The sequence below is a fragment of the Anopheles gambiae genome, chromosome 2 (assembly GCF_943734735.2).
Source record: "Anopheles gambiae chromosome 2, idAnoGambNW_F1_1, whole genome shotgun sequence".
NCBI classification, from domain to species: Eukaryota; Metazoa; Arthropoda; class Insecta; order Diptera; family Culicidae; genus Anopheles; species Anopheles gambiae.
In genome coordinates, this window is record NC_064601.1 from 42,832,371 (window position 1) to 42,855,798 (window position 23,428).

The 23,428-nt window shown below is 44.5% G+C and overlaps 3 protein-coding genes across 9 annotated transcripts in view; 2 read left to right on the top strand and 1 right to left on the bottom strand.

Annotated features, from left to right (window-relative positions):
• Nucleotides 1–11,774, bottom strand: part of LOC11176136 (uncharacterized) — a 129,685-nt gene extending 117,911 nt beyond the window's left edge. For 3 of the 7 annotated variants that reach the window (XR_009764524.1, XR_009764521.1, XR_009764523.1), the window contains exon 1: nt 10,320–11,769. The gene's annotated coding sequence lies outside the window, so the exon portion shown is untranslated. Of the gene's footprint in view, nt 1–10,319 lie in introns of all 7 variants that reach the window. The other 4 variants (XR_009764526.1, XR_009764522.1, XM_061640974.1 and 1 more) reach the window with 4 other exon arrangements.
• Nucleotides 1–23,428, top strand: part of LOC1271543 (uncharacterized) — a 178,745-nt gene that overhangs the window by 127,125 nt on the left and 28,192 nt on the right. The gene's annotated exons all lie outside the window — the stretch shown is intronic.
• LOC11175851 (uncharacterized) lies at nt 11,839–16,687 on the top strand. Its single transcript, XM_003436576.2, has 2 exons — nt 11,839–12,970; nt 13,050–16,687. Exons 1-2 carry the CDS (start codon nt 12,824–12,826, stop codon nt 14,580–14,582), a joined length of 1,680 nt encoding a protein of 559 aa, XP_003436624.2. The 5' UTR covers nt 11,839–12,823; the 3' UTR covers nt 14,583–16,687.

Genomic DNA, 23,428 nt, shown 5'->3' on the forward strand with positions numbered 1-23,428 from the left:
GTTATCGAGTTCAAGGTAACTTTAGGCAAACCTCCTCCATTACTTCATTTTTTCTTTTCATTTGGCAACTACCTTTCCCATCATTTGCATCACATCGCAGAAGCATTCCCTTTTGTGTATCGAATCCTCTAATAATGGAAAGGTTTCCCCCCCCCCCCCCCCCTTGCTGCTGCACCACAGTGAACTTTTGTATATGAAGTTGGTGCGGCATCCGGTTGCTGAATATATGTCTTACTCTCTCATAGCTGTTCGTAAACTTTCACCAAGTGCAGCAGAGCGGAGGCTGATGCTCTTTCGCCGTAAGGCGCGTATTTAGGATGTGTCTGTATCAAAATGTTGAAACCATCTTCTAACATAACATAACTGCTGCGTTATATGTTTTGGCTTACGCTCGTGTAAGCCCTTGCACGACTGGGTGCACCCATGTATGCTCCTGGTTCTCGTACAACATGTCAGCAAACTGTGCGCGTTCATTGTCCTCTACCCAAAACAAAAGATTCGTTTCAGATCAAAATAAAACATGTAATGGATGCAAAACATCGGCTGTAAATTACCAAAGTAAGACTAACAAAATGCTAATGTTTAGCTTAGTGCATACTGTAGAACATCTTTAAAGACAGCAGATGGTCTTGCTTATTGCGATGCTTCAAAGTATGTTACGACTAAGCTTTCAGCTCATTAAATCGCTCATTTCAGTCAGGTAGAAAGAGGGCAAACAAAAACTTTCCCAATAAATCAAACAAAGCTTCTGGCAGGTTCTTCAAATACTCGGGAATTGCAATTTTAAGGCACCTCCCTACCTCTCGTCCCTACGGTCGCACTATCTCTTTCTTACCACCCTCAACAACATTGTGTCCGAAAAATCCATTTTCCTGGGATTATCTGCTCATCCTCGTGACATTAAGGGATTTTCCACGTACATGGTACTGCCGATCCATCCGCCCGTCCATTCGATCCCTGCCCGCACCGTACCGTTTCAAATCCGAAAACAATTTCCCAACAATGTCTCTCCGAAACGCCAGGTAGCTATTAAAAAATATCCTACAGCATCTTCATCCCATCCCATCGGCTCGTGTTTCGTACGAGAAATATCTATTACGCGCGCTGCAATTACCGTCGCGCAAAATACCCCACAACGGTGGCCACTGTCTCCACCAAACCTGCCCCACCCTGTAATGGCCTGCAAAACAGTTCAATTCCAAAATGATCCCCCATACTCTTGCAACAACCGTAACTCTCGTTGGCTGTAACAGTTCTGCTTATCTGCTCACCCACTTGGCAGTTGGATTTGTCTTTCTCTGTTTCTCTCTATCACGCTCTATCTTTCTCTCTATCTATATATCACTATATATCTCTCTTTCTCTCTATCTCGCTCTCCCTCTCTTCCTCAACTGTAACTGTAACTGTAACCGTGCAAACGGTTCACGGCAACTAGATTGATATCGGGATGGAATGGGGTTGTTGTATCGATTGCAAAAAATAGACACGAAGCCGCGTGTGTAGCGTCTGCCACAACACACCACGTGTTCACAAATTTCCTGTCACCGGTTCAGTTTGACAACATACTCACAGTGCACCAGACGGCCACACATACATATTTGCGAGAAGAAGGTGCATAGTAAGATGGGACGAAAATCTCATTTCATCACCCGGATCACATCAACCGTAGAAAGGTGTGCAGGGACGTTCTTGGGCGAGGAAAACGAGGTGGGGTGCGAACCAAGCACAGGCAGAAGTTGTGTGTATGTACACCTGTTTTTCTTTGGGGTGTGGAATTTTCCGAATTTCTTCCCTTCGAAAACGATCGAATGGACGACAACCCGACAGCGCCGTTCCCGGTATCGGTGAAACCCGACCGGTAGCATGGTATAAACCCTTCCCGTTGTCCACCGTTTCGTAACTACCGCCAGCCGTTCGCCATTGCCTGGAGCTCCACTTCCTCCTAACGGTATCATCGGACGTAAAATACCGCGGGTCTATCAGTTGATGAGTGGATTATTTTTAACCAGCTTCACGCAACGGCTCGACACACACACTTGGGATGGGAGAAATGAGACGGACAGAAAGAAAGTGGCAGGTTGGATCGAGAGGGGAAGGTGTACAGGAAAGTCACCCATGCATGCTAGTGGTGCGGCTAGAGGCGGCTATGGAAAGAGTTTTATTTAGTGCTAAAAATAAAGGCTAATGGGGGTTTGATCTTTTTATAGGCAGTTCTCTTCTGTACTGCAGTGCGTTCGCGTGCTCGGTGTACCGTGTGCGCTCTGTACCTTTCTATTTGTTTGGTCTAATCCAAGACAATAACATCTCCCGTCCATTCACAACATCACCAAACAATAGACTGCTTTCGGTGTGTGAAATACTCGATCGAAATAATATAGTTCAGTAATAAGGTTTTTTTACTATTTTGATCATTTATTAATGAATACTAATACCTTTCACGGCATTCCTCGTCGGCACGAACCGTAAAATGACACAATGCATGCACGTCATTGACCTCGCGTGCATGTTAGTAGCCAACGTTCGATCGATATTTCGATCGATAACGAAACCATCTGTTATATTACTAAGCCTAGCGAGGGAATCCCTTTCGCAGGCTTAGCACTTTTAAGCTTCTTCTCGAAAAGTTCACTCGTTTAAGCCCTATCCCTACCATCAAATTGAGGGCACAGAAGGTTAAATTACCAACGATTTTGTCGCTACTTGCCTGAACCGCACACAATCCCCGCTTTGTGCCATCGCTTCGTTAGGGACGCAACTACAGATTGCGGTCAAGATGAGCTATCAAGATTTGAGGAATTGGAAACGACGGTGGAGGATTGTGACGGAGGGAAAAGGATAACAAGAGCGGATGATGTTTGATGCTCGTGGTGCCTGTTTTACCAGCAGGCGATCCGCTTCAATCCGCTCAAGCACCACGCGCATGGAAAAGCTGTCGCTCATTTGCATGGGATCCCGCTGGTCCTTACGTTGCCTTGCCTCGGTAAGATAAGACATTGACTTTCATTGATTTATGCCACCCGCGCGGACCATTGTGGCATTGTGCGGCACGGACGGCCACTACCCCGTAGGGTGTAGAGATGATCGAAGCGATAAATATGCTAATATCACTACTTTCCGACACTTACTTATCACTGGATGTGTCGATTTTTTATTTTATTTATGGTTGTGCTTGCTGTTTGAGAAGCGAAATACTGAAAGCGCGTTGGATTGAGACTTGGTTTAAATTTGCGGTAAAAGGGTAGTTACTATGCTTGCACTGGTACCGTGAATGGATGATGTAATATATCATTTCCGAATTCAAATGACTTTGTTGGAGAAGAACGTTTATTTTCTATACAATATTTATCGTACCTCGGTGATTTACTTTCCTTTTACCAAAAAAGTACATATTAACAGAGTTCCCATGGTACCTCGCACGACTTGACAACATGCCCGTCGTGAGTTCAAGTCTAGAATGGACCGTTCCATCGTAGCAAGGACCGCCAAGGTCGTTACACTAAAAAAAAGAACAAGATTAACCAGTAAACTATAGTCGATAAGTATTAAAAATTATCAACTAGCGGTTCCGTCGGTCTTCTTCTTCTTCTTTGGCTCAACAACCGATGTCGGTCAAGGCCTGCCTGTATCCACTTGTGGGCTTGGCTTTCAGTGACTAATTGATTCCCCCCCCCCATAGCAGGATAGTCAGTCCTACGTATGGCGGCGCGGTCTATTTGGGGATTGAACCCATGACGGGCATGTTGTTAAGTCGGTGCTATCACTAAAAATACAACATTAAAATAAAAGAAATTTCGACGAAATTAAATTGAGTAAAGATGCAAAATAGTTAATCACACGTGGGATTTGTATGATCTGCTGGTGCTTTCAGTGGAATCGGTAAAAAGGATTTCTTTTGAAGATGATGAAACATCTTGAAAATCACCCCTCCCATTCTGACATGAAGATAAATTGTCCCTTTCTCTGTCCGACGTCCCTAGTAGAGTGACAGATGGCAACAGGGAAAAAAACCTCTCGATCTAAAACGTAGACCAACCGGTTCCAATGCCGACGGAAAACCGACTTTTGATGAGGGACAACACTACGCAAAAGGTCGTCCTGGTGTCATTTAACGTCTCCCTTCATTCTCTGTCTCCCTCAGCCGCACCGAGTGGGAAGCAAAACTAGTGAATGCTTTCTGATGGATTTTTTGTCCCCTGGGAAACAAAAGATCCTCAACCTAACAGCAAACTAATTTGCTTCGGAATCTTGCTCTTGTCGCTGTTTCAGTTCCGTCCCAGTATTGGGCCCTCTCACCCTTATCCCTCCCGTTTGCCGGGCTTCTTCAAGGGACAGCACAGATTATCATAATAATGATGGGTGGTTTTCTCGGAATGGATTTGCGGGCATTGGGCAAAGCGAAAATCAAATGCGACCATCCCATATACTTCCGACGAGCGCTCTAACGATGACACCCTTGACGGGGCGGATTTTCGCAGAGACATCGGTGCTGATGGACGGGCCGTGGTCCGAAGAGTCTCGCTGGAAGTGAACTAACGAAGATGTTGTTGACAAACTCGTTCAGATTGTCCCCATCATACCGGCTGAGGAATGACAGTGGTGGTGATGGGGGGTGGGGGGGGGGTCCAATAGATTTTCGTAATGATTTTCGGCCCACCGAAGAAAGTGTTACGTATCAAAGGCAAAAGACGGTGTGTTATGAACTATTCATCCACAAGAGCTTAGTAAGAGCCTTAAGCCAAAACGGAAATGTTTCTATTTGCCTTGGGCACGATATTCAATCGGACGAAGGGAAGGAAAACAGATAAAACAAAAAAAGAAGTTTTTTTATGTTTACGGAACGACCAGAATCAGTTACGGTGATATAGTTGTGAACGACCTTTCATAGCATCGCTCAGGAAACGTATCCTGTTCTGTGAAAAGCTGTAAATTGGAATATCCGATGGATGTTGTAGGCTTTCGTGGAAACCACAGATAAATAGACAGAACGCTTTCCAATCGATCAATGGTGAATGAAGCGAATGCCCTTATTGGTGTAATTCAATCTCATTTGTATCCCGGGAAATGTTTGGGTATAATTATTCGTCATAGATTATTATAGAACTGCAATTATGACTTGCTCGTAATTCGTTCGTTGATTTCACAAGCCGCACATGTTTACTACTGTGGCGATTTGAACGTTTACGTTGACCTCGTTTTGAACTGACCAGTACCAGCACGGTATAGTAATAATCATAATCATGATCGTCATTATTGTTCGCTTCCAGCACACAGCCAGTGGATCGACCATTTACTCAGCTTGCATATCGGACAAATCGAATATATTTCCATCTCTGTCGGCAGTTGCGCCATAAACGTCTGTAATGATATTTACGATTGCAGCAAACTTTTATGCACCTTTCGATGCAGCTGGAGATGTGTGTTCAGTATCATTGACCGGGTGCCAAAAGTCATTACTTGTTATCGCAATCAAATGGAACTCCCGTGAGCGTAAGTTACTATTCGAGCGTTGGACTCATTCGATCGATCGTACAATTCATGTTCGGAAAGTATTAGCATTAGTTAAAGTCGCTGATCAAACATGATGAGTTAGAATATCTTAAAATGTCATTGGGCGAATTGTTTTGCTATAAATCAAAACTCTCTAATTTTTAAAATCCTGCCTGCTGTATTTTGAATGACGATTACTTTAATAATTGAATTAATTGAAAATGTTTGAACTGATAGTGGTTGAAAATACTTTCTTTTCTTTTCTTTTGTATAAACAGTTTTTTTACGCAAAACTTATGATGTAATACATTTAAAGATGTATATGGCCCGCAAACTTACAGTAATCTTGAGACAAGTTAATACCATTGATAAAATAATCAATCAAACATTGTATCTGGCAATACTTATAACTATCATTTCCGTCAGTTTAAAAATATTAAGTTTAATTTAGTTTAATTTATTTTGTTTTGGCAATATAAACACAAAAACACGCCTTGATTTGGAAAGTGTTCTACAATATTTCTCATTTTAAACTGACATTTTAAAATGCACTTCTACGTTGAAGCCCATTTCAAAGCATGCTGTCAAAACAATCAATAAATCAATCATGACCACACCCCACCGTCTACTGGAGCTTTAAACAAATGGCATGTGTAGATTGGACGCAAGCGGCCCGCAGCTCGTTCAAGTCGCTTTGCGTCAGTGCCAATGCACGGCGTTTGCCCTTTGCCTCGCAGTCCCGCAGATTGTCATAATCCATCATCGTAAAAATATTGTGTAATAAACATAACCTGCTGCCACTTAATGGCCTACCGTTTCTTGGTATCTTTGTTTTGTTTTTCGCTTTTGGCTTGGTCAGGCACGAAAACACTCCGGCACAGTGCAAACGTACTAACAAAACGGTCAATCGTTTCCAGCTACTGGTCCCGTGTCCTGTTCAATTTGACGTTCGCAATCATCGATGGATAGATGTTCGCGTCTCGGACTACCACGACCACTACCGGACCGGGCAGGGACACACCGGTCACGACATCTTTGCCAGACAGCAGTGTTGGTTTTGCCTTTTGCTTCTCCACTTCTACAAATTGTGCCCTGACTAAATCTAGACCGCGTAGTTTTTATAACCTGTGGTCGCTACGTTCGCCCCATCATCGAAACGACTTGTTTAACGAAGGGGAAAAAGCTGTTCGATCAACTGATAAGCGATAGTGCCGTTTGTTTGACAAGAAAAAACTACTGTCGTCAGTTTTTGCTACCAGTTCACGTTCTTTTTTTTAAGGTATTCTTATGGTGACCTAACGAGCTTCAGTTAGCCAGTAAACGTGTGCGTTTCGTGTCTACCTTGTCTTTGATAGAGAGAATAGTTTATCATAATTTTCCAATATTTCTTATGGCTGATTCTTTTCCTTTTTCGCTCTAATTACGTCACTATAAATGAGATGATAATGGGGAGGTGTATGTTTTGTTGAAGCTTTAACATTGGATTATGTAATATTTTGTGTATCAGGAGGACAACAACTACAACCAGCTCATTGGAAGGATATACTGAATACATTCATTCAATACATGTATATACATACACTTATTTAATTATTAATTTGGAAAATTATGCCATGGAAATTATTATTATATACCTACAAATATTGTTTATTTATTTATTTATTTTAATATCCAGGCGATTAATATCCAGGCGTCTCCATCACCAGGCGTCTCCACCATAAGGCAATACCGCTATTAATATTATAGATTTATTCGACAATACGGCCGAAGCCGTAATAATGTCAATTTAAATAAAAATAAGATCTTTATTCTACTAGGAATTATCTTTATATTGGCAGCTTCGATGTTTTGTTATCATTCAAACACAGCACTTTCAACATAATTAATCCTCCTGCCATTGAAATAAATTGCGTGATAAGACTAACTCTCAACCGAAACTGTATTAACTAACACTAACTAAGGGTCACACCGCTGTGCCACTCATAAAGTATCTCATTCACTTAATCAATAACTTTGTGACATTGCAGCAAACCATCTGCTCCAGTCACACGGAGCCATTTTCCCATATTGTTTCCCCTTCGTCCCAGCACTGAGTAAAACTTTTTCCCGTGCAACGAAAAATTCTTTGAAAGTAAAACATTGCAGGAGCCTCACAGAGTCCACAGTTGAAGTGCAACGCGCTTGCACCGGTAAAAAAGTAGAATGAAACTGTTTGCTTCTTGCGCTGTGCCGCAATCGTTGTTTGGTGCAAAAGTTTCGTTTTGTTTTGTATCTTTTTTTATTTGTGCCTCACTCTTTCGGTGTCATGATCTTCCCCACAGTGGATGCAATAAACTTTATATTAATACCATTAGCGAAGGTCAGTTCCGAGGAAAAAGTTTGACGGAGATAATAGGCAAGGGACGAACTAAGGAATAGGTCATACCCGCTGCGCAAGAAGAAAATAAGATAAACTTTAAATACTACAAGTGCCCAGCATGGTGATAGTTGGTTAGTTTTGTAGAGTTCTTACGCTGATTGTAAAATACAAGGATTACTAGTAGGCGATTTTTGTAACGATATTACCTGGTTAACACATGTGTAGCTAATAACACTATTGCGCTATGATACGATTATTTTAATCGACTATCAAACAGCGCAAATTGGCTTTTGTATAGCTTGCCATGTTCGTGAATAGATGGACAAAATTGAAAACTGCCCCATTATGTGAAGTAATTAAACGTTTCATCAGCCGATCTAAATTACGATCTGTGATGTTGGGCCAATTTACACCCACGAATGAAAACTTTATGACCAACGATGGATGAACCTTTCCGATAAACGGTTTTGATAAAAACTGTAACAAAAAGCTTTCATTCTAACGACCCGCTTCTCATAGATGGTTAATTAAATTTAAGCTTTCGCCCTTACAACATTCACTGTAATAGCGTGTACGGCAAAATGAGCATTGGATTTATGTCACGCTTGATCGAATCAAATTTTATGATAAAGCCTTTTTAATCGCACTCAATTGTATTTTCAGCATGGAAATAGGTTTGTTGAATTTAAATACTTGACTATATACACATCAAATGCATTTGATGGAATGGAGGAGTTGTGTGTTTTCTTTTCGGAACAGATTTATTTTTATTTTTAAAAGCCTTGTTTCATACAATAAGCATAGAAAGATACAATCAGTAGAAAAGAACGCTGCTAAAACACTCGAAATCTATTATCTATAATATAACACAAAACAAGATGTATAGAGAAAAACCATTACCGAAAACAAACGTAAATTTGTTAGTCTGTGAGCCACACTGTGCATTAACATTCAAGCTGTGTACGAGTAGAGATTTGCCTCGAAAAATACAAATCACCTTATTACAGCACAAAAGTGCACACAAAGGCACTGTCCAGACGATCCGGCCAAATCACTACAACAAACCATCGAGACCGAGTTCGTTACAATGGGTCCCGAGGCAGCGGCCCCAGTTTGACCTTGTTTTAACCATCCTAGTCCTACCATACCACCACCCCGGAGAAGGCAGCAAAGGCGAAAGCGCACAACCGTCCTCATTCTCATTATCAATGTCTTTATCGTCCAACGCTGGGGAAAGTGCTTCATTTGCGCGGCACTGCTCGACCCCATCGGGGTGCACCATGCTCGAGGGGCGTTGGTTAACCATCCCACAACATTTCCCCCGGACGGCAACCGAAATGGTACCCAACCACACCCCTTTCGGCTGTGTGGCAGATAATGACCGAACCGATTTAACCTCCAGCATCTTGCGACTGTCGAAGTTGCTTTCACTTGTCCTCGTTGTGATGCGCTTTTTGCGCTACCGTTTGCTCCTATCAGCTGATGTATTTGCCTTGATGAATCGGATGGGATGGTACGAACGAAAATGGCTAGATTTAGATGTGCGTTTCGTTTGCTTCTTGAACACTTGCGTCGAAATGAAAGTGGCGTGGGCAATATTCAAACCAAACCAAGCGTTATGAAGCGTTATACCTTTCGATTCAGCGCGCTTCTGGATTGTGTTGCTTTTTTTGTCTTTTGACAGAGAACAGACCCCAAACCAAACCAACAGACACACACTGCAGTCTCAGCTCATGAAGGCTCAAAATCACTTCCACCCCACTTTTGCGTACCGACAAGACACTTACGAACATTAGCAAGATCATGAAAATGTGGAAATGTGAAAAGTTGTTCAATATGGCAAAGCGCACCAACAATCCGGCAACACATCGCCGATTGCAGATCCGTCTGCTAATTGTTACACGAAACTTAAGCTTCCTCGCCGCGATTCCGACCCTTGCTTTCCACCCCCTCGGTCGCATCCGGGCGACCGTCCGATGTGAGATAAAGACGTCCGGCATTAAGGCGATGCCACACAGTGCTTTGATATTCTACCCCGACCACCATTGCCTGCGCCAGTGTACGCGGGCACGTGAAAAGGGTTTGTGGTTTTACTCTTCCTGAGACAGAGGGGCAAGCGCTCTGTGGAAGAGGGTCTCAGCAGCAGTTGCAGGGGAAGATGAAATATCCTTTTAAAGTCCGCCACCGTTATCTCTCGCACGGATGCGATTAGTATCCCATTTCCGTTTCAACGAGTGTGGCACGATCTCGTTTTTGGACCCTTTTTCGCTCGGTGCAAAAATACCTGCCATTTTGAAGGAGCCAAAATCTACACCATCCAGGGAAAGAACGAGACGAGAAGGGAAAAGTGTAGGAAACTCCGAATATAGAGTCCTGCACGTTTCTGGAATCTGTAAAAGGTGCGCAAAGCTTCTGTGTGTGTATGTATGTGTCTAGGGGTTTTTTTTCTCCATCCTGTTGTTTTTGGGTGTACCTTGTTAGAAGAGGTCGAAGGAAATCACCTTGTTGTTTTGTTTTATTTCTCTGCTTGAAGGTTGAGGAAAATCCTTTTCGTTGCGGTGTTGTAGAAATAAACGGCTGCACAGTCGTGTACTGTTTGTACGTTGTGTGTTTCTTTTTTTACATTTACAACCTTAGCTCGTTCATCTCTTACGCACGCACATCGCCAACAAACAGCGGAAGCACACAGATACACACACCCACAAACAAACGCACTCAAACACACGCACTCGCCAGTTGTCTTGGAGTCGGGTCTGGCGGCCCTTTTTTGGTCGATAATTGTTGAATATTTGATTAGATTATTTTATTCACCTTCACACTATCCTTCGCACAATGGCGCCCCTGCCCGGACTCTACAGCGGGTAACAGGGTGTGGCAGGTCGTTCACACACTCCAGTTACCTTCACCGCACCAGATCGTTACACTAATTACACTGCTGGAGAAACATCACAAATGAAACAATTTCTTCTCTTCCCCAAACTCTTCTACCGCACAGAGATCAACGGTTGATCAGCAGTGAGTAATCTTCACTCGGAACAGCGAACACGATACACGATTTTTATGCACGTCGTGCAACAACACACTGCTGTGCTAAACTCACATAAGCTCTCACATGGCGTCGCACAGTGTTGCCGATTCACCGTGCGCACGTAAATGGAAATTCCAAACCAACCATCCAATCAACCCCCTTTTATCGTTTCGTCGCCCAGTTGATCTCGCTGGATTGTTTCACAAACACCTCACCGACCTTTCCACTGGAATTTTCTATTTCGTAATACACACAAACACACACCCACACTCGCGCGATACTTGTTTTGGATTATCCGCTGTATTTCACTTTACTCTCATAATTAAAGGATGCAGCCATTTTTGCGTGAACGCGATCGATCCTCGTTTCATCTCAATGTGCGTATCTATGTGACAGCGCAATCAGCGTATCAGCTGGTAGCAACACATTTCACTCCCGCACATACACACACACAATACACACAAACACTTTATCACATACCCACGCAGGCTGTTTTCATTCGCATTCACTTCACACCTTTTCTCCGCTTGTACTGCGTTCTTTTGCTTTGCGAAACACAGGCTTCCAGAATTACAACGTTTACACCTCAATCACTTGGCCGCGGTCCGAGAGTTGTCCGCCGACGTTATGTATGAACCTATGCATGCGCCGTGTTGTGTTTGCATGTGTGCGTGCGTGTGTAGATTTTCTTTTTGTCAGTATCTCGTCCTTTTTCACGTCCGCTCGACCGCTCGACGACGAACCGCAGCTGAACGTCACTGAAATCGAACTGAAGACGGTATGCGCCCGAAACGCGTTTGGTTCGCGTGCCACGCCGTACGGCGCGGCGCCAGTTCGTTTGCAGAGCGAAATTCGGACCGATTGGGCCGTTTGCTCCCGAGCGGCGTTTGTTTCTCCCGCGCTTACACTCTGGCAAACGATGGCGTGTGTGTGTGTGTGTGTGCACACGAGAGTAAATAGTGTGAACCGCAGCAAAGGCATGCCAATGTTCAGTGCCGTATGAGATGCTGAGAGCATGGGAGGGAATAATCGATCTGCTCACCGTTTCTGCGCTCACCAGTACTCTTGCTTGCGTTCCGACGAACTGCTCGAAAGAGTTTCATCACACACCATAAGGAACTGCTCGAAACGCAAGGATATACCGGTATTTGCTTTGGTCGGACGTGGACGGATTTCACAACTACACCCAAATCCAAACAGATGGACGGACAGTTGGTATGTGAATATGAGAGTTCTATTCTCACCACCTCAAATCCCCCTTCCTCTTCTACCTCCTATGTTCTTGTCGTTCTGCTGAGAAACGGACGAAGCTTGAGACGCTGTCCCCTTCGCACCCCCGACGTCCCCGTCTCGGTTGACTCTAAAGGACTGCTGCCGAATTTTACACGCGTTTGTTTCTCCGCCCGCTGAAGTGGGTTGGCCACTTGAGGTTAAGTGCCGTTGTCAGATTGCTTTCAAAACAATTGTTTGGAAAGTGCTGGGAGGAAAATTGTCCATGCGTACCCTCGCGCTCTCCCGCCCACATTATACCCGTCTGCGCTCTTTCGCAGATACGTAGCGCAATTTTTCTCTCCTTACCTCGGCACAAGAAAGGGCACCACCACTTGTTTAAAGCACAATGGCAGGCATTCTTTCCGGCAGAATAACTCAAACAGACGAAATTGTTTTTTAGGTATGGTAGAATACACGAGCCAACACACAAAACACACACACACGCAGACACTTACAGAGCCAAACGTTTTAAATTCAGAAGCTCAAGAAAACATTTTTGCCCCAAAGCACACTTAGCGAACGGTTTGTTACCTTCGTTGTTTTGGAAGCTGAACCCTCAGATAAGTAGGCTATATTTAGATGCTTGTCTCGGGCAGACAAACAAACACAGAAACACACGCGTACTTTGCAGCGTACACACGTGTGCGAAATGCATCTGGTATCGGTGTTGGTCGAGGATGGGAAGACTTTCGGCATTGTTTTCGCGGAAAAAGTTAACCTCCGCCAAAACGCGCCTACTCGTGGATCAGCTTAAAACGTCCTGTGGAGTATTTTTGGACCCAACGATCCGCTCGCCCAACATCCAAGAAGCGAGAGCGTTGAAGGTAGGGCGACAGAAGACCAGAAAGCAGCCGCTTTTTTATTTCGTCATGCACCCTCTTGCACCTCTTTCTCCAACGGCAGATTCTACGGCAAATCGTCACCCGGTCTCAGCGCCACATCGTCCAGTACATACCAGAACGGGATGCCATTCTCGAGTGCTCGCTGATTTTGGTGCAGAACTATGTGGCCCATCTGCGGTTACGACCGAGCCCGTTGAAACGGTTCCGCCAGGAGCCATTTGCTGACGCGAAGGTGCTCTTCCAGGCGGCCATCGATCTGCTCGTGCCGGAGATGCTGGACGAGGTGATCGACACGACGCTGAAGTTTCTGCAGACGGAAAACCTCTGGCAGGTGGAGTTTATCTGCGTAGAGATATTGATGTTCGTGCTCGAGTGTCGTTCGCCATCGGCCCCGCTGCTGTCGAAGCTGATCGATCGGATCGAACGCTTCCTGGCGCTCTCGGACATCGGCCAGGTACGACACATGCTGTCCGTGCTGCAGATCGTGATCGTGTCGCAACGCTGGGATCTGATGGAATACTCCGAGCTGTCCAAGCTGGTGCGCTTCTACCACAGCAGCGTCATGATCGGTACCAGCCGCAACCAGATCTACGAGCTACGGCGTGGTTTCGAGAAGTGTTTGAAGAACCTCATACCCCGCCTCTCCATTGGCGATCTGTACTCATTCTTCGTCATGATGCTGCCGCTCGTCTTCGACACCGACATGTCGGACGAGGCTCGGATCGAGTTCGGTTCCACGGTGGAGCATGCCGCCTCCACAATGACTGTGTACGACCCGCGCAATCGAATGCATACGGCCCAGGTGAGCACGTTCATCGTGGAGTACCTGCTACGATGCATCGCTTCCGAAGACCCGACACGCTCCATTCTGGCCTGCAAGGTGCTGACGAAGCTGCTCGAACGGGGACAGCACAACCCGAACCAGTTTCAGTCGCCCACCATCTTCCACATGGACACGTACTACGAAATTGTGCTGGCGACCGATTTCGCCCCGCTGCAGGAGCTGCTCGTCGAGCAACGCGTTCATCTGGAGCAAGCCCTGCTGCAGGCGATAGAGCGCCACAGCCAACGGAAGATGAACGTGGAGGTGTTCTACCAGCTGCTCTGCACGCTGCTCGTCGAGGCACCGAGTGGATTCACTGCGTCCGCTGTCAGCTGTTTGCTGCTGAAGGTTCAGAAAATGTTTCTCAACTATCCTACCGATCCTGATTCGTCGATGCTCGCTGATCAGCAGCAGCAACAGCACAACAATCGAATTCACGCCACGATAATGGCGGTGATGACACTGATCAATTGGATCCATCGGTCGGGATCGATGAACGCGTACATTACGCAGGTGCTACACAATCGTTTCGACCACGCTCCGAGTCTTAATCCGCCGCTGCGGGAGCGCTATCGATACGCGCCGCACCACGTGTCCTGGTACGAGCGTAGGCTCTTCTTTGACTCGCTCGAGATTCGGTACTGTCTGTGGAAGTGTTTCCGCATCTCGGAGGAGAAAATACCGAAACCGGCTCGGATGCGCACTCGGTCGTACAATGATCCACGACGACGGCTGGACGGGGGAACGTTGAATGTGTTTGCTGGCATGTGAAGAATGTGATGTTTGTGACAAAATCATATACAAAAAATGGCAAATTCACTGTTACAAATTCCTATACAAATATGTTTGCATACCGTACCTTAATACACATTTATCTATGAAACAGAGTAAAATAGCGAATGATAAACCAAAAGCTCATAATGCCTCTAGTACACGATGCAGGCCACAATGTGGTACACACTGCACAGCCCCATTGTTGGTAGTGCACAACATGTGCCGTAAAGTAACCGCACAGGAATCGGCAAAAAGCGGTATCGATCCAATAGACAACAACCACCAACAGAGCACCATCGTTAAGCCGGTTGTGTTATGTTGCGGCAAGTGCAACCCTTGCCACATCGGACAAATGAAGCGAAGCTTGTGAAGAGATTAAAAATCCCATCAATTCCAGCCAGCTCTGGGCACGAAAATTGTAAAGCCCCGCGGAACTTCAACCGACTGGGACGCACGAAACAGCACAAAACAATGCGCCCGAAACGACGACATGGAAAATGGGCCCACCCGATGATTCCAGTGATCCAGATCAAACCCGAAGCGTTTGTACATCCCGAATGGTGCAGTGCCAATAATTGAATCAAACGAACTCGACCAAATCCCAGCTGCACGTTACACGATGCGCTGCTTTAAAGGTGTAGTTTCAGTTTTAATAATTTAAAGTAATATCTCGGTAGTGGCGGCCGCCGGTTCTGCCCGTTTCCTGCTCGCTGCAAGCAATCGACACATCGGTCGGGGTGTGTTAATAATTCACAGTAATGCGATCTGATATGATGTTACGGCCGAACCGGTCTCCCGCTCGAACCGTTGATCGATGATTGATTGTCGAAGGAAGGAGAAGCATTTTCACCCCACCAAAGGAAAACTATCCGGCGATACTGGCTGCACTGCGATCTGATTGCTCGCCGTTGGAACGTAACGAATTACAAAAGTTTTCCCCGGCTGGGAATGCAACCGTCTTCGAACCGTCACGCCGTTCCATATCATCTCATACAGCAAAACAGTAATGCTTCATGGGAGCAAAAGAAGCGACCCGGACAGGGAAAGAGCGGAGCGAACAGAGTGAGCATAAGATGCTACGAAGAATAAATGTGAAAGCTGGTGGCTAGTAACCGTCTGCAAGCGGGAATCGTCTTCCCGGCACTCAAAACGTTGCCAACGGTAAAGACGCACATGGGTTGGCAATGGAAACCTCCGAATGCGACCGGTCGGTGCGCACTGCAATGAGCATAAATCAATCAGTGTATGAATATTTTAGTACAAATTCATCGGCCCGGGCGGTGTGCGGTTGTCGTGCCGTGCAAGGCCCAGGTGCTCGGCACTGTTGTACTGTTTGTTCTGCCTTTCGTTAGGATGCCCCGGCACTCATTGCCAATGGCCTCGTTCCGCGTGGAAAGCGAACCAGTTGCCGGCGTTCAATGGTGGCGTTCGTTTCTAGCGGTCCTGTGTTAGTGAAACGATATTGTTATTGAAGCGTTATTAAGAACAAATTGGCAGTTACTAACTCACTGTACTGCATTGCTGATGAGATTGGCTGTAGTTGAAGGAAAGCATCTTAAAGGTTTTGCAGCATTGCTATTGAAGGTGAAATGCTTCGATTTATTCTTCTTGTGAATTGTTAACCTATGATTATGTGATGGAAAAGTAAAACCAACGCCGCAGCAAGGCTTAAAAGAGCAGGACGTTACAACCATTAAAATTTGTAGTGCACAGTTTTGCTTTACAGCTCGTTAAAACTATCCCCTTGGTACTGACGGAGCCTTCGGCGGTGAAATAGCATCCCGTCCAATAGACGACTAATGGGAGTCGTGGAATCGACGTTTCGGTATTGATTTTCCAATCAGCCAGCCGGTGCGGAGCACTCATTCAAGCATAGTTTGCACTCACCATACGCAACTCGATCACATTTCCCATGCCTTCGCTAACAACGTACCTACGTGGGAGGAGCGGCAACGATTGATAGCAATCGACCATCAACTGACTTTTCAAAGCGGTGATCAATTGAAAGTCAACTATCATGCGTGAATGTGCGTGTGTGTTGCTATTGAGTTACAGCCCTTTACGAGTGTGTGTTACATAATGCCCGTCCCGGCATTGTTAACATTGAGAAGGATTTTAAGTATGGGCTACCACTTTTACAACGCTTTTTGCTCACTGTTTCAAGAAATTATATTGCAAAAATATAATAAAAACATTCGCCAATCGCCATTTGATTATTAATAGGAAAAAAAACAACCAAATTATTTTATTATAACTAGATTATTCTCTTTTTTCTACTTTAAAAAATACAATTAATAATATATATCTATCCATACATACATAGAAAAAATGTGTTCATACCCATTTATATTTCAAGTTCACATTTCTGGCCAGATTTTAATCTATGACCACATAAAGCAGTTGTCATTCAGTAGTCAAACAATACCCTTTTGCTGGTCGTTTTCAGCATCATCTGTCATCATATTATTTCTTTCCTATCTGCATTATGTTACCTATTATTGTTAGGGATTGGGTATTTTCGACGTATTTTGTACCATCATTAATCATAGCGTCAACACATGATTCACGCTAACGCAGCCAAAAAACTGCACTGCGATGTATGTACCTGCATTCCTGCTGGTAGTGATCTGCTAGACGGGTGGCGTGTAAGGGTGGCGAAAACAAGTATTAATAAAATCACGACGATGCTAATTAAATCGTTAGCTCCGTCAAACACAAAGCAGACGATCGTCTGATTCGCCGTCACGAAGCCATCGTAGGTCGGCGTTGGTTCACTGACGCATTACCCACCCGGTCCAATCCCTACCCGACTACCGTACCGTTGCATCAGTGAGGTTGTGTTTTCCCACTTCGAGCAATCTCACAGCTAATCGGTAGCATTGTGTTAGCAATGGCAGGATTAAGGGACTTTCGAAATTTTAGGTTATAAATAAGAACTCGTAAATGAGCGAATGAGTCTGACGCGTTGATAAAAAGGGGATGCCACTTATATAGGGTACGGGGTAGGGTACGCGTATGTGAAGTGACCAGATTATTGGTGACTGTGCTTGCTGTGTTTGCTGTGAAGATAACAATACATATTTTAGGAAACGTAATTTTTATACTCAGGCGCAATCGAATGTTAGGAAAACAGAATTTTAATTGATGAAAATCTAAGAAATTAAATTGTAAATGAACTCAAATGTAATTTGTACATAAATGTGTCGTTTTATAGCACTGAGTGGACAAAATACACGTTACTTTATACTGATTTGTATATTACATTTTATTATTATTGTTTTATTTGGCCAAACAAAATGAACTTGCCTTTTGAACTGGCCAATAACAGACGCGATTAATTTAATATATCGATCAATGAAATAATAATACATATCATTACTCTAATTATTGTGATTGTCTACCCCAGTCAGTTAATAAATAGAAATTGAAAGGATACACCTTAATTGAAACATTAAACCAACGAAATCAAAAACCGCGTCAAAGGCACCACCTCTAAACATTTCTATCTCTAAACGATTCAAGTTTCAATTTCAACCGCAAGCAACAGTTCGCTTGGTTTGCACACTGCCCCTCTGGGACACGCACCAGTTAACCCCCTGTTTTTTTTTTACACTCCCAAACGCATTTGAAGGGAAACCCGTATACACACACGCACACGACCCAGCCACATGGCAAAGGCATGCCCTCCCGTTGTGATCGTAATTAAGCTTGGTGTAAATATTTACCGGTTCAAGATTTTAGTGGCTTTTCCCGAGGGATTGCGTTTTGGATTTACGTTTCTTTCTTTACGTGACTTGGTACACACACCTTGGCCCACCCGGTCCCAACGTCCGCCACTCCGCGCCGTACAGCTGCTGATTGCCGAGTCTTTGTACGGCCCCGTTCTCCCTTGTTGGTTTAGAACTCACGCTGTGCAGCTGGGCAGATTGCAGGTACCGCCGTTACGATGATCCGTTACGAGCCGTCAATACAGGGCACCTCGTGCGAACAAGCGGTACACAACTAAACACACCACGTGGTGGGAAAAGAGAGGATTGAGGAGTGGGTGAACCTTCACCAATCTTCATCACAGTGGAGAGTGTTTTTTTACATGATTGCATACGAAAGATGTGCCAGTGTGTGTGGCTGTGTGTCTTCTATCCAAGCAGGTTATACAGGGATAGTATTGCCATACCAACGATTTGCCCATCGACGACGTGGTTTGGCCATCAAGGGAGACGAAGAAATGTGTACCGAAGATCGTTTCGGACAGCCAACAACGGCAAGAGGCGAATGACGCCGTTCGGTTCGCTCGGTTCGCTGGCGCCCTTTTTCCACCAATTTACACTTCGGTTGGTCAACCTGAACGCTGCGTTCGGAAAACGTTTGCTCTCATTTTCTTTCCGTTTGGTTTAATTTCTTCTGTACACAAGCGCGTCCATCTACCGACTGTCCACACCGGTCCACACTGCTTTCCGCTTTCCACGTGGCGAGCTAATTTGTGTGCGGTTTCAATGGGTGTCATCGTCGTTTCATTTTGTCCAATTGGAGACAGCACCAGCTCTAGCAAACGGTCCTGAAACGCTAATTACGCCGCGTGCCGTGGACGCGGAGACCTCACCGTTTCGTTTTTTTAATACTGTCATAACAACAAATTGTAAATTAATTCAACACACCCAATCCTCCAACCGCACCACTTCCGGGCGTCCAGCTGTTTCCTTTTTCCTCTGCACCTTTATCGTGCTGTTGATGAACGGTTCTCCTGCCAAAAGCCGTTTTTCCTGCTACTTTCTGCCCAGCGACTGGAGGAAAAATTGGACATGACAAACTTTTCCACCGTCGATCGTTTCCGCATCATTCACTTCTGGTTACGAGGAGTGGTTGGTTTCACTGTTCCGTTCCTTTCCGCTTCGCCCGCATTTTTGTATCGCATGTTGGATTCGTCAGATGAAGTTGGAAAGGTTTTTTATGAATGTTTTCCTACCATCGCTGTCATGCTCCCATCGGCTAGGTGGAGACGCCTGGTGGCGTGTTTATGTTGTAGTTGGATTTTTTGTTTCTTCTTCTTGCGCTTTTCCCATCATTTACTCTACAGAGCGAGGCGAGTCAATCGATGATGGCCATCAAACAGCCTGCTGTACTTGTTTCTGTTGTTACTGGTTTTGGGATAGCAAAAAAATACACTGATACTCACACACGCTCTCGCTCTGTGCAACAAGGAAAAATCGTGCGGGAACCACTCGCACATGGGCCTTTGCATGCGCATCGCAGCGTACGTGTCAATAAATCAATCGAAGCGAAACGAAAATTACCGACCGCGGATGTGCGCTCGCTTGGGAACCGTGCTGCACCTGGGCTACTGTTTAGGGGTTGGTTGCCTTCCGTTCCAATGGCAAACCACTGTCGATCGGTTTTGGTGGTAAAGTTTATCGATTCGGTGCTAATGAGAACGCCGCCGTTTGACTTTCTAGTACACGCTGGTAGTTTGTGTAATGCGTTTGGGTGTTTTTGTACTAACATCGCTTCGATGCATCGGAAGTTGTTTTTAATCATTACAAGCAGGTTTGCAAGTAATTTATGGTACGGTTGGAGGTGAGCTGAATGAGTAGACGTTTATTCAAGCACTCAGTAGTAGAAGGACTAGTTTTGTTGCAATTTCATCGACATTATTTTGAACGTTAAAATATCATTTAAACTTAAAATAAAATACTTATGAATTAATACACGATTTGGAGCCTTTGATGCTTTGAAAACCATGGAGACAATAATGCTTCTATAATCGTTTTGATAAATAAAAATCTTCGTCTTATCTGGAACAAATAAAACGAGTATTACTTAAAAAAACAGGAAAAATCATTAAAAGTAGTAGTAGTGTTTGGATATAAAGAATCAAACGCACCAAAAGGCACACGCCTATATAAAACTATAAAAACAATTAAATGTAGCAGTAAAAAAACAAACGTTAAAAAAATAATCCAAACGAACCACAACATTTTCCTTTCAAACCCTCACTCAAATTAATTATACCTGTAAAACATTTGAAAAACAGTGGTAAACTTCATACACTGCTGGAGTATAAACTTCCATGTGCACAGGTTAATTTACCACACGTTCGTTCCAGTAACCCCCACATTTGAAAAAGGTCACAGTTGGATATCGCATCAAAATAAGTATGGGAAAAAAACTTCTTCATATACCAAAATAGAATTAAAATAGCTACCACCTCCGTTCGCCATAAGACCACGCATTCGAGCCCTTTGCTACCGTTTGGTTTCACTTCGCTTGCGTTCGTTTACACTCGAACGGTTCAATAACAATTTTTTTTCACTTCTACCTCTCCCACATGGACGGTCCATAAAAACACGTGGTTCAGCTATCATGTCATATCGTGCTAGAGAGAGAGGGGGGGGGGGGGGAAATTGGGGTACACTTTCCCCGTAAGACACGATCTTACCCTGACCGTAGCCAAATCTACTTTACGAAACAAATCTGGCAAACCAGCCCTTCCTAAAGGACGGAAAACACGCAGGCAGGCGGGTGTAAAACAACGTAACAAAATGACCCACCTCCAAGAGCCGTCGTTGTTTGTGCCAGACGCGCTGTTCTGGTGGCGCGTATTGCTGTTCTTGATTTGATTTGACAGTAACTCGGTACCTCGCCGCACCCGGGCTTGCGGAGCTTCCGGTGCAGAGCGAAACCTTGATAAAATGACAAGTGTTTTGGTTTATGTATTTGTTTGTATGTTTCTTTTCGTGCTGTTTCTGCTGCACTTTGTTTTATTGGTTGCGATGGGAAGAAACTTTAACGAGGGAGCCAAAGAATCATTCGTTGCTAGAAAAATAAGTCCTTCGTGAATGCAACGAAACGTGAAATTGAAACCAGATTGAGTTGATGCAAGTTTTTTTCTTCTTTTTATCCTTCCATTTCGTTTGCTTGCTCTATACTTTTGAAGCTTTTTTCATTTATTATAAACTTAATGGAATATAACTTGTGAGAGATCCTATTCATATTGAATTTCATTATCTGTAAAATCCTATACAACCCTAATCTACGTGAAACTTTAGTATTTTAATAATGCAAACATAAAACAAATGTTACATTACCAATGTCAAGAAGCAATTATGGTACGATGGATTGCGAAACCAGTTTTACTTTTTGCTTCAAATTTGCAAATAAATAGAGAGAGCAGCGTGCAACATGAGAGAGCAAAAGCTGCGTGAATGTCGCCGCTAGCGAATGACGCTAGAGAATCAAAGAGGGAACCATTTGCAGCAACATATTCTGCCGTGAGTAATAAGAGTGCTTTTCCCAAAAACAGCTGTTCAGCTTAAAACCGGTCTCTTTCATTTTTCGTATTATCTCTGCGGGTAGTTTTTTTTCCCTCGCGTACGTAAAATTGGGAAGTAATCACGACGACACTTTCCATCACGGCTTGAGAGCACATTGAGAGCGACTTGTTCTATTTATGAGCGCACATTTACAAGTGGATGGAGAGAGGGAGAGAGAGAGAGCGAGCGAGCTACAGAGAGAGAGAGCGAGAGAGGGAGAGAAGCAGAGAGCACAAATCGTCTTCCTTCACCAATACATGGAAACAGCGTTGATGATGGATGGAAAGTTTGAATTTCATGGCCAAGGGCTTAGCAAGCGATGGCACCCGTGTGGCTATTATTGATTGGGCTAGCGACGGTATCGTACCGTGGTAGATCGAATGAAAACTCGCTTTTGCTATTGTCTTGCGTGCAGATTTCGAGAAAATTCGATTTTGGGTGTAGTGTCCACCAATACCCAACACAAACACAGAGGCATTGCGGGAGAAACAAGAAAATAAGGTAACCTTACAAATACTGAAGCAACAAGTGGTTTTTCACACTGTTTCGTGAGTGAAAGTTGCACATGATGCTGCCATCCTAATTCGCAGTAAACGCACATCTTACCAACAAAATGGTTCGTTTAAAGCTATTGCAATCATAATTCATCCACATTTTCATGCACAAATGGCAAAAAAAAAGATTCAATTACACCAGCCGGAATGATTATCATTTGTTTATGACATTCTTATACTGCTCCCTTGTTTGCCAGGAACCGGTCATAATAATAAATTGTTTTATGTACTGCTCCTTCCCTTCGCCTTCACTCTCACTTCACTCTGTTAGTGGCCAATAAAATGTTTGACCATATTCGGTAGCAAAACGGCTAGGCTCATCAGCGCAGACTGAAATTCTAACAAAGTTACCCCACATATTCATCACAAGCGGTTGGCGAAGAAGGGGGCAGAAAATCGACATTAAACGAAACATTGCCAAACTCATCAATAGCACCTGTCACCGTTGGCTAAACCGGGAATTTCGCTTGTGGCTGTAGCCCTTTTCCGGGTGCATTCACCACTCAATCATAGCAACTGCCGCTCCCATGTTCGGGGTACGGGAGTACAAATATATGGCTCGTAAAAGTGATGTAGGTCAAACGCAGGCTGATCCAATTACTTTAATGAGCCATAAAAGCTGCGCTGTTCCCTGCCAACTGCCCCTTTGGTGTCGACCATTCAACAACGCGCAACGGGGATGTGTTGTGTGCAGTCGGGATAAAACTGTTTCCCCCAAAGCGGTTCCTGCTTGCTTGGACCAATAGTCCTTGATGTGCCCCGAATACTGCCCAAGATCGGGACCCGCGTGAGGTCAGATGCTAATTTGAACATTGAAACGCGAGTCCAGTGAAATTTTATCCCGTCCCAACAAGATGAGGAAAGATATGCGAAGGAAACGAATCAGAATGTTTACCCCAGTGGGCATGGTGCTGTGTACTAGTTGCTGTGGACTTGTTCCAGCCAATCGGTTTGCCATTAGCGACTGGGTGGGAGACTGTTT

Excerpts from the sequence above, each read along its gene's own strand:
- LOC11175851 (XM_003436576.2), top strand. The coding sequence starts at position 12,824 with ATGGGAAGACTTTCGGCATTGTTTTCGCGGAAAAAGTTAACCTCCGCC. Across the intron at positions 12,971-13,049 it reads AAGAAGCGAGAGCGTTGAAG|ATTCTACGGCAAATCGTCAC; the intron begins GTAGGGCGACAG and ends CTCCAACGGCAG.